The sequence below is a fragment of the Sesamum indicum genome, linkage group LG5 (assembly GCF_000512975.1).
Source record: "Sesamum indicum cultivar Zhongzhi No. 13 linkage group LG5, S_indicum_v1.0, whole genome shotgun sequence".
NCBI classification, from domain to species: Eukaryota; Viridiplantae; Streptophyta; class Magnoliopsida; order Lamiales; family Pedaliaceae; genus Sesamum; species Sesamum indicum.
In genome coordinates, this window is record NC_026149.1 from 203,801 (window position 1) to 214,765 (window position 10,965).

Here is a 10,965-nt window from a genome sequence, read left to right on the forward strand (position 1 = left end):
TCTATCTTTTCGTTTTTCTTGCCTAAAACCTCGAATCGTTTTCTGATAGTTGCTTTACGATTGCATCCATTCAAAGTGAAGGTAGTTTTCTGAAGCTGATGCTGAGTTGCAGTATAGACTCCAGAGTCGCAGTTGAGAGTTGAATTTATGGTGCGTAGGATTTGACATTAGCAATCTCGTTGAACGCCGTTACTTTGAAGAAAATGTAGTGATTTTCCACGATTGTTGCCCCATTCTGGTTTTCACCGTTTGGCTTTATTTAGTGTTAATGAGTTTAATGTTCTTTAGTGCTGGAACAAATTTTTGGAGTATTTAATGATGTATTGCCTAATTTTTGTAGTAGTATATAGGTTTACCGTCAAATGATGTCCAGTGGTGTTATTGTCCATATCTTACTCTTTTCTGGGCTGCTGTTTTCTGATCTTAGAGCAAATTGCTATCGTTGTTTGATGTTCTACTCATAATTGATATTCTAACTTAAGCAGAGAAATCCCTCAGGGTCAGCCTCACTTTTGCAGTCCATTTGCAGATATGCTAACTGTTGCTAATACAATTAAAGAAATGAAGGTTATTGTTGCCATTCCCAACAATCATGTGTCAAATGTTACTACGGCTATGCGCTATTGGCGCATTTAATTATGAGAGAGAATAGAAGCAATGATTCCAGGATATAGTAGCTGTACATATTCGGATAAGTAACATTTTCGTATTCCTATGGAGTTTGCACTTCCATGTGTATCCTTTGCATGGATCACTTAATTAACCACGTTTTTGTTGTTTGTGTTTTTCTGCTAATTCGTTGTGGTAAGTGAAACTGAACTCATTTTCGATATTTTGAAGAGTGAAGTTTGGCGGAATTTCTGAAGTTTTGACATTATAAAGAATGATTTCATGTTTATGATAGTCTGTTGTTTCTTGTAGCAACAATAATGCCTTGAGTGATTGAATTTAGTCGTTGATCCTTTTCTGTTTGATCTAGTTGTTTGTTCTAGTGCCTTCAAAGCTAGTGGGCATTCAGATTTCAAGAAGATGGAAGGAATCAGTTGTCCTCACTTGTTCATTAACCATTCTTCAAGAGGTTCAGAACCCGTGAATGTAGAAAACATGGCTGCTGATCAAGATGATTGCAGTTCTCTCTTTATCAACTATGGTTGGGTCTCCTGCAAATTTCTTTATGTTTTCTCTTAGAACTCCTGTTTCCTGATTACAGAAAAATGTTTCTGAAATTTTGATTTAAACATATTTAGTACTATCATTGTCAATATACACAACTCAATATGCAGCTGCAATAGCATGGCATGAGATGAGAAGAGCTTGGAGAGGCGACCAGTCCGTTGCATCAGAAAGAAAGCCCAGGGAGCCAATTATGAGGCATGTAGCCACGTGCTTCGCCATTTCTATTTCTTTATCTTGTTCCTCGCTTGTGGTGTTCGGGACGGTACTGCGTTGGCTGTATTAAATCTTCACCTTTCTAGTTTCTGCTTAAAAGCTAATACAGAAAATTTTAAGGCTTTATTTGGCTTACCTCAAGATTACTTGATGCAATTCAATAAATAATCTTAATTCTAAGAATACTCAAGAATTTATATGGCTTTTGCCCTCGGGAATATGTCACTTTGGAAATTGTTTTCTTGCAGCCAGAGTGCCTCATACCAGGATGTAGTCTCGCCTGGAGAACGTTTCAATGAACCAGTTCCTTTAGCAGTAAGTTCCATAAAATTCTATCGTTCCAGATTCGCATTGCGTACTAATTGTGGCTTCTATTCTTTGATACACACAGAAGATGGTGAAGTCTTTGGTTGAAATTTGGGGAGAAGGTTATTAGACCAGACAACAACCTCAATCATTCTTCAATTGGTTTGAGCAAAAACTACAAGAGCAGCGGTTGCAAGAACGAATCGCCCTTCGTTTTGCAATATTGGTGATTTCATATTTTTGTTGTAATTATTGAGAAATGTTCAAGAAAATAGTTCATTATGGGGCCAAATCTTTCGCCTAGGAATTTTCATGTGGAAATGTATTTTTGGTATGAAATTTCTTTAAGTCTTGTCGTGCCCGAAAGTCAAGAAACTACTGCTATGTAATATATATTTAGTGAGCACACTTAAAATGAAATACAAAACCAAACACAGTTTTATGCTAAGAAGAATATCTTTAGTACATCCAACTTCTAGAATTCAATGTAATTCTTATGGTTCAAGGTCAAATGTTTAGTTTGCTTTTGTACAAGACTTAAGTTATTACATGTAACCTTTATTTGGTCCAAATGGACATTCTTTCAACATCAACCAAGATTACATCAAGATAGTCATCTTCATCAAAATACAATGTAAGGATTTCATATATTTGAGCAATTATCTTTAAATAATTCTTCGTAAATTCACGAACTATATTTGAACTAAATTATGCATTGATCAAATAACAAGTATAACGATGCATTTAGTCAAACATGAAACAAAATTCTTTTCATTTGCATCAAATTATAAGACAATAAGGTAATAAGCCAAGCAACTTGTGTCAGAAGAAAAACATAAACCTCTGTAAGGCTAATTGCAGCCTTGGATGGTAAGAATTTCTATAATGCCATGTTTGGTGGCCTAAAGATGTGGCTTAAAAAAGCTGTAAATTATCATTTAAAAAGTAGGGACTTTTTTCAATTGTGAAATTTGGCTGCTTTTCTTTTCTCTCCACCATTTCAATTTCTCGGAATGTCCCGTTTCTTGGAAAAGTTGCTCTGATACGATAAAAGTACGACTATTGGTTTAGGTATTAAAGCGGATATAGCCACCGAAGAATTATCCGAAAGAAAAGCAATAAAGGGCAGAAAAAAGAATCACAGATTCATTGTAAAACGGGGTTCTTTGTACATCTCCCAACCTTCCTACTTCTTGAGCCTTTCAAGAAAAAGGTGATATTTCATTCGTTTCTCTTGTTCTGTTTGTTTCTCATTCTCTTTTTTCTTCTGAAGAAGGTGGAATTTCACGCTAAACCCCTCAAGGATGGTTTTGAATGGGGATTCAGTTCTTTGAATGTCTTATCTTTTAACTTTTCTGGAGAAATTTTGGAAGCCCATTATTTTTACATCAAATGCAAGTGAATTTGTTGTCGACAAGGAAAACTTCAGAAGTTCTGATGAGGAATTTTTTCTTGGATTTCATGGTATCCAATGATTGAAAAGATAGCAATGGACTTGTTTTTACCAGTTTCTTGAATTTAAAGATGCTATTGTTGATTGTTAGTTTTAATTTTTGAATCTCTCTCAGAAAGGCTCATTGAGATAAGTCAAAGATGGAGATCGATAAAGCTGTCAGAGAAAGTGATGATATAAGGTTGAAGACAAAGTACAACAACGCCATCTATGTCATCCAAAGGGCTCTTGCTCTTTACTCGTAAGCACCATTTCCTTTTATCTTTAAGATTGCAATCTGTTAGAGGTTTTCTTGTAGTTATATTTTCTTTTTGGAAGAGGATTGCTTTGGATATGTGCACGACTAGATGTATATATTTATGTCATAGAATAGGATTTTTGCTGTTAACTCTTTGTGGGGTTTAACAGTTGGACTGATTTTGGTATTGCTTTTATGATACTATGCGGCATTGATGGGGTTTTGTATCAGAAGTCAAAAGTTTGATTTCAAAGAAGACGGAGATGATCTATTCTTCCGATTATATGTTGTCTCAGTTGAACTTATTAGTTTTACACTTATAGAAAAATTAAATGCAATCAATAATTCGTGGTTCATTATGAGCTGTTAGCCATCATTGTTAATATGAGAAGGCTACTGAATATTGTATTTAAATAGTTGTTTAGGATTGTCATTTAGCTCTCTTGAAGGAAGACTAGATTTAGCACTAACTAATTTCATCACAGTGTTGAAGAGGTTGCCTTCAGCTTCAATGGTGGAAAAGATTCAACCGTAAGTTGTTTTACATAAAGGCATCCTTTCTCCCAGGCCAATCTCATAATATTGTTATTTTTATAAGTTTAAGAAATATATAACAATATACAGTTCTGTATTTACAGGTTTTGCTCCACCTTCTTAGAGCAGGCTATTATATGCATAAGGCTGGAACGAATCTGTCCACTCGGGATCCGGTGAATGATGAAACAACATTTCCAATACGGACAATTTATTTTGAGAGCTCATCTGCTTTCCCAGAAATCAACTCATTCACTTATGACACAGCTTTTGTGTATGTGGATATATGTTGCCCCGTATCTTGTGTATCTTACCCTTAGCGTCCCCCACTTTTATTTAAATTGTGCACGTATATGCTTGCTGCTTGCTTTGTACTATTATGCATAACGACTATTGATACGTTAGTTCCACTATGGCAGATACAAATTGCAGATGGACATCATTCGCCTAGATTTTAAGTCTGGCTTGGAGGCTCTTTTAAAAGATAAGCCTATTAGAGCTATTTTTCTCGGTGTGCGAATTGGCGACCCTACTGCGGTATGTATACAACTTCTTTCTCATTAAGTTTCTAACCTAAGCATAATTAAGTTAAGAATGAGAACAGAGAAGGTTGAACTGTTAATTTCTGCCCATATTCTTCAGGTAGGGCAAGAGCAGTTCTCCCCGAGCTCACCTGGATGGCCACCTTTCATGAGAGTGAATCCTATCTTGGATTGGTCGTACAGGTCAGTTTCTATGCTAAAGTTTTATTCATGCCTCATCAAGGTTTTCGTGTTCGTCAGATAGTTCTCTGAGTAATAGGCTTTCATGATATTTGGTGCTTAATTTTCTCCATGCAATTGCAAGTTCTTCAATACTTAAGCAGTGCTTCTTATTTGAGCCTCAGATGAACCATAAAAATGCTTCTTAATTTTCTGCACGCAATTGCAAGTTCTTCAATAATAATAGGCTTTCATAATGTAGGGTGCTGCATTTTACCATAAAAAACTTTCATCAGATTTTTATGTGGCTAGGTCTATGTGGAGCTAACAACACAGTTTTTTTTTTTTAATCTTAATTTTAGGGGGATTCAGGATTTAGAACCGCGAAATCGTTTTCCTTAGTTTAGTAATTGAGTAAGTATACTCTTTTGCATATGTTGGACGTAATGTAACTTGAACTTCCCTCCAAGAGGAATAAATACACATATGCACAGAAAGTGTGCATGCATTCAAGAGTGTAAGGAGAAGGGAGAAGTGATGAGCATCATATTTTCCTTAGAGGCGTTTGACGCAATAAAGTTTCTTTATCCTTTAATAAGGATGTCTTATGACATCATATATATCGGAAGACATTCTGAGAGTAAAGCCAAGCGGAATAAATACACATATGCATGGAGAAACGTCCATCATTCAAGAGAGTAAGGAGAAGGGAGAAGTGATGAGCTTATTTTCCTCGAGGTTTCCTTATCCTAGAATAAGGATGTCTCATGATATCATATGTATAGGAAGGCATTCTTGAGAGTAAATACAGTCTTCATCTTACATAATGTACTTGATGGATTGTACTCTGGGAAATTATTCAAGTACAAGCTCTTGAAACTAAGAGGGTGTTTGACTAAATTTTTTGAAACACTTTATAAGCTCCTACATCTTATAACATGTTTTAAGAGCTTAAAGCTGTTTAATCTTATTTTAAAAATAAGATCTTAAAGTGTTTGGGAGCTCTTCGTATTGTAATATATTGACCGAAAAAGCCATCAACTATTAGAATTTAAAATTATATAAATAGATCATTTTGCTTTGGGGAAACCTCTAAGTATATAGAGTGAGAACAAGCAGAATTATTACAAGTCCCTGGCTACGTCTTTTAATGGCATATGTATCTCCTACCATTGAACATATACTGAACTACCGATGATTCTTTACACTTCATAGAAACCTATTTTACCTTAAATGTTTATGTGTATAGGAGCATACGAGCCCATTTTTAATGACAACAGAGAGGGTGATCCGGCAGGCAATTTCATGTTTGCATTGGTTATTACTTTGTGTTCTGTGAGCATCCATGATTGCAGCATGTAACATGTGAAGTTGTTTCTATTGCTGCATGACTAAACGTTTTACCTTTCACTATGGGCAGAGATGTTTGGGCCTTTCTCTTGACTTGCAAGGTTCAGTACTGCAGCCTTTACGATCAAGGGTAAATCTTCAGAGAATTACTCGAGAGCCTGCTTGATGAGAGTGCTAGAACTTTATAGCGTGGAGTGCTCCTTTTACAGATATTTATGTTAACATCACCTATGCTTTGAGTTTTCTTGTACTTATTTCCATAGTAGTCTGGTATAGGTGCTAATTTTGTCGATAATGGCCACTATATTCTTCACCTTTTTTTGGTTCTGTGAACAGAGGTTTCCTTTCATGGTTATTCGACATTTATTTTACTGGTGTATTTTGTTGAATTTCTGCAGTTACACTTCAATTGGTAGCATTCATGATACAGTTCCTAATGCACTGTTGTGCCATACCAAGACCGACAATAGTGAAGAAAAGTACAAACCTGCATATCTTCTTCCAGATGGAAGATTGGAAAGAGCAGGGAGAGTTAAGAAGTTGACTTCTCAGCCTTTAAATGCTGTTAGCAATGGCGTGAACCATGAGGAGTCACATTGGAAAAGTATGTCTACAGCCTCAGTCATTGCGGTGGGAGATGAAATCCTGTATGTGTTTTGTTACTGATATTTATCACGAAAATGTTCCTTGGTGATTCACTTGATATGTTGTTCCATTTTCCTTGATGCCATTTTCGTTGTCTTTGTTATGGTGGTTGACTGTCAGTTGTTGCTAGTTATCTTATCCTTACTGTCTCACTTGTCTAATCGCCATTTGATCGTGTTCTAGCCCAAAACTACCTGTTTTCTTATGATTGATGCTCGTTGATTCTGTGAATTTATCCCGAGTCTAATTGTATTTAGTTTGTGAAAGCATAAATTTTATGCTGCAACATCCATTTTTTATTTCTTTCATTGTCTTAGTGATATCTTTGGTGGTTTCATAGCTCAGGTCTGGCACTGTTGAGGATCGGGTGGGATCCGTATTGTGTAGAAAGCTGCATTCCATAGGCTGGGTGGTTTCACACGTCTCCATTACGCGAAATGATGTAAGTTCTGTAAATTTTTACATTAAATTTGATGTATAATGAGCTTCGGCGTTCTTATGCTGTTGCTATATTTATTCTAAAGTGCAAGTGGATTAAGCAGCAGACAACTACGCAGTAACGTTTTCAACTCAAACTTCTTAATTTATTTATAATATTGAATGGTGAGAAAATCATGAACAATGCCACTTCCAGTGCGCTAGCTCTTCTTAGGTGTGCTATCTATTCTTCATACTCGTCGCTGTAATTGTATTCTGCATGACTATTAGTTTCTTCTGGTCAAAGAAATTCATTTGAAATGCAATCTAGTGCTTAGTTTAAAGCCTTTGCTTTCTCAACAATGGATTTATAGAATATATGTCAAGTTTCCCTTTTGTTGACATGCTGTTGTATACTTTAAGTCACTGATATCATCTTTTTGCAGATTGACGCTGTTGCAGATGAAGTTGACCGACAGAAGTCTACAAATGATATGGTAAACTTTTGCATTATAGGCGTGTATACTGCGAGTGTGTGTGTGTGAAGAGAGAGGGACAGAGTTTATATGGAATTTGTAACTGATGAAATAGCATATAAGCATCTAGAAGGATTGAATTTGTAACTTAATTTTCAACACTGTTGATGACTGCTCCTGCAGGTTTTCATATACGGAGGGGTTGGTCCATTGCCTTCAGATGTCACTGTAGCTGGTATTGCTAAAGCATTTGGTGTCCGGATGGTATATCCTGGTTATCGACAATATCTTTAGCTCGTGTTACTTTTATATACTTCCCACTACTTGTGTGATAAAGTTAGTCAATTCCATATTCAGGGAACTAAATGAAGCAGCCATTCTTTCTAATACTCTTGCTAGCACAGTTTCGTCATTTCCTTTATAGCTATTTTAAATTATTCAGCTGGATGTTAGTTTCACTGTTACTTCATTTATTTAGTATTATCCTTTATTGAAGGCCCCTGATGAAGAATTTGAAGAATATTTGAGGCATCTTATCGGTGAAAGATGCACTGGAGATAGGAATGAGGTAACATAATCTAAAGTTTGTGAGAATCAGATTCGATCCACTAAATTCATCTGATAATTTTCCGTCCTATTTACCATGACATTGTTTATTTCCATTCCAGATGGCTCAGTTGCCCGAAGGCATCACCGAGTTGATGCATCATGATAAACTTAGAGTGCCTTTGGTTAGTTAAATCTCATCTGGTGACATTTGTCTTTCTTTTTGCATAAATTAGTTGTCATCGCATGCGCTTTCCACGAGCATATAAAAAGAACTGTGGTGTAATGATGAGAAAAAAGAGTTTGTGAAATGAAACCAATTGTAAATTGTAATAAATGTGGAGGAATAAGGTGAGAGAAATGTGGACTAGTGGGTAGTTAAGAGAAAAAAATATAATTGTGAAATTATTAGAAAATATTGAAATTACTAATCTGACCATAAAAAAAGGAAGAAATGAAATAATACCCAACTCAAATTTCTTTGCCTGGCCTAGTTTTTTATTTTATTTTTTTGTCCAATTGTTTCTTGTAGATCAAGTGCCAAAATGTGATAATTCTTACCGCGACAAATGCTGCTGAGCTGGAAAAGGAGTGGGATTGCTTGATTGAATTGATGAAATCCAATGAGCTTTTAGTAATGACGGAACCATTTGTGTCAAAGAGACTGGCAACAACTCTTTCTGATGTAAGTCCTTATGAACGTACAACTTATATATGTTACTTTATTGCTTTTCGGGATCTCCCACCTGGTTCTTTGAATAAGCCTTGTGCATAGTAAATCTGACTGTCGCTTGTACATAATAGTACACATGATATAGGAAATTCTTGTATGCACCGAATTTGAACTACCAAACAGTATAGACTACACTACTCCAGCACAACTCAAGTCTCACATTCTACTATAATGGCACGGCTTAAAATCATCTCATCTGTAATGCAGGTGGAAGCCGCTCAACCGCTTTCGGACATTGCTATTAAATTTCCTGATGTCTACACTGGTAAGAAAAGAATTCACTCACTTTGAATTACTTAGCCCATGCGACCTCCCCCGTTGCATGTCAATAATAATTTTTGCCTGGTACCTTGGGGTGTCATTAGGGGCTTATCGTGAATCAAGAGGAGGTTCAATAGTCATTACCTTCACAGGAAAGGTAAGGATATCTGCTCTAGAACGTTCACTTTTCCTTTAGAAGAAAGAGATGCTCGTTACTAAATTTGCAGAATATATGGAATTTGTAGGATGAAGCAAGAATACGAGCAGCTGCAGAAGCATTATGCAAGAAGTTTCATCCAGGGGCATTCTCTGAAGTTGACTGAACATTTCTTTCATCGCTACTCCGGTGGTACACTGTGCCAGGCGCATATGATTGATGCCTCTTATCTGCAACTACCGTTCTGGGTTATACCGCATGGGCAAGAACTTTTGATCTACCCACAGTTGTAAGCATTGAAGATGTAACGAGGACGGGAGGAATGTGGGGAGAAATGGTATACGGATTATTATCGTGTTATGAGGAGAAAAACTCGTTAATATTTAAAAAAGCAGTATCATTATGAAGAAGAAATTATTGTATTTGGGAAAGCAATAGTAACTTTGTTGTACTATGGTTACTAGAACAGCAAATTTCAAAGACCTTGACAGACAGGATCTATGTTTCTTGTCCCCCCGGAAACCCCATGCTCATACCTTTTTACCTGTACGATCTCAAGAGTTCATTTATTTAGAACACATGATCTTGGAAAACCTAATAAGGAAGGAGTTGGACACAGTTCAACTTTGTTTTTCTAGCCAACATTGGGTGCACACTCATATATGAATAAGGCAGATTGACGCTGACAAAAAGGGTTGGGAATAATGGATGATTCTGCCAAAATTTTTCTTGTTCAAGTTTAAATTTTTGTGAATACTGTAATTGAGTTTTAAAAGTGATTTTTGTGAGTTTGATATTGATCCTATTTAACGGAAATGTTGTGGGTTTGAGTTCTCCGCATGTAAGTATATAGTTTACTTTTTATAATATTTTCTTATATCTTTATTTATTTTGAGTTTTGAATATGACTAAAGATGTTACAAATGAATCGAATGTTATTAAAAAGAAGGTAACAAGAATAATAAAATTAGATCAAACTTGCCCTAAATCGTAGGACAGTTTTCAACTATTTAACTGTTTGGGTCCCGATTTAAAGCAAAATATATTTGGTTCTTTGAGATTTGTTATCTTTTTTATCTAAAATTTTTGAAGGTCATAAAAGAAACCTGGAGAGGAAAAAGAAAAAACGCTTCAGGCATGGAGAAGGACAAAGGAGGAGATAGGGCAAAGAAAGGCACGGAAGAGAACTACCAAGCTTCAAACTTGCTCAGGAATTCTCAAGGTAACCTCATTACTGCCGCCAGTGATGACAATCTCAACGAAATCTTTCGCCAAATCAAAACTTCAAAAACCCCTGTAAGTTAATTCCCTTCAACCTCAAACTATTTGTTGCTGGGAGTGGGTCGTGGATTGATTTCTGCTTTGGGAAATTTATCTTGCAGGCAGTTATCAACTACGGCGCATCTTGGTTCGTTTGATTTTTACTTCGGTCGATGTTTTCTCTTGTGTTTAGTTAATCGTTAACGTTTATGCATGTTTTGTTGCAGAAATGTAAGCTAAGTGTTTGATGAAATGCTTAAAAGAAGAAGTCTGCTCGATCTTTAGAGCCCTGAACGTTTATGGCAAGATACGGTTTGATTTGTTTTGTTGTTGTTGTCAGGTGTCGTGTTTGCAGTCAGATTCTTCCTGTATTCTGCCAGTTGAGCAACAAGTTTCCGAAGCTATCTTTTGTTTACGCGGATATTGATGAATGCCCGGAAACGACTCAACACATTCGATACACGCCCACTTTTCATTTCTACAGAGACGGTGAAAGAGT

The 10,965-nt window shown here is 36.2% G+C and overlaps 3 protein-coding genes across 7 annotated transcripts; all 3 read left to right on the forward strand.

Annotated features, from left to right (window-relative positions):
• Positions 1-2,047, forward strand: LOC105161355. Of its 2 annotated transcripts, none has more exons than XM_011079009.2 (5): positions 1-150; positions 980-1,150; positions 1,284-1,371; positions 1,638-1,704; positions 1,781-2,047. In XM_011079009.2, the coding sequence occupies exons 2-5, from the start codon at positions 1,030-1,032 to the stop codon at positions 1,823-1,825; spliced, it is 321 nt and encodes a 106-aa protein (XP_011077311.1). In that variant the 5' UTR covers positions 1-150; positions 980-1,029; the 3' UTR covers positions 1,826-2,047. The 2 variants fall into 2 exon arrangements, with proteins under 2 accessions (XP_011077311.1, XP_020549494.1); XM_020693835.1 differs by having other exon boundaries at positions 1,784-2,047.
• LOC105161356 (FAD synthase) lies at positions 2,671-9,736 on the forward strand. Of its 4 annotated transcripts, none has more exons than XM_011079010.2 (17): positions 2,673-2,908; positions 3,264-3,389; positions 3,872-3,917; positions 4,025-4,194; positions 4,340-4,457; positions 4,563-4,645; positions 6,042-6,101; positions 6,370-6,618; positions 6,962-7,058; positions 7,480-7,530; positions 7,693-7,773; positions 8,006-8,077; positions 8,178-8,240; positions 8,588-8,740; positions 8,996-9,053; positions 9,154-9,206; positions 9,295-9,736. In XM_011079010.2, exons 2-17 carry the CDS (start codon positions 3,289-3,291, stop codon positions 9,370-9,372), a joined length of 1,533 nt encoding a protein of 510 aa, XP_011077312.1. In that variant the 5' UTR covers positions 2,673-2,908; positions 3,264-3,288; the 3' UTR covers positions 9,373-9,736. The 4 variants fall into 4 exon arrangements, with proteins under 4 accessions (XP_011077314.1, XP_011077312.1, XP_020549495.1 ...); XM_020693836.1 differs by having other exon boundaries at positions 3,268-3,389; XM_011079011.2 differs by lacking the exon at positions 2,673-2,908 and adding an exon at positions 2,950-3,159.
• Positions 10,150-10,965, forward strand: LOC105161358 (thioredoxin-like 3-3; the record flags this gene model as incomplete). The annotated part of the gene is given in 3 exon segments (XM_011079013.2): positions 10,150-10,502; positions 10,589-10,614; positions 10,807-10,965. Coding segments are annotated over 3 exon segments (344 nt in total), but the record flags the coding sequence as incomplete, so codon positions are not given.

Coding starts and splice junctions, on each gene's coding strand:
- LOC105161355 (XM_011079009.2), top strand. CDS start 1,030: ATGGAAGGAATCAGTTGTCCTCACTTGTTCATTAACCATTCTTCAAGA. Junction 1,151..1,283: donor TTCTCTCTTTATCAACTATG/GTTGGGTCTCCT, acceptor CTCAATATGCAG/CTGCAATAGCATGGCATGAG. Junction 1,705..1,780: donor ATGAACCAGTTCCTTTAGCA/GTAAGTTCCATA, acceptor TGATACACACAG/AAGATGGTGAAGTCTTTGGT.
- LOC105161356 (XM_011079010.2), top strand. CDS start 3,289: ATGGAGATCGATAAAGCTGTCAGAGAAAGTGATGATATAAGGTTGAAG. Junction 7,059..7,479: donor TCTCCATTACGCGAAATGAT/GTAAGTTCTGTA, acceptor ATCTTTTTGCAG/ATTGACGCTGTTGCAGATGA. Junction 7,531..7,692: donor AGAAGTCTACAAATGATATG/GTAAACTTTTGC, acceptor CTGCTCCTGCAG/GTTTTCATATACGGAGGGGT.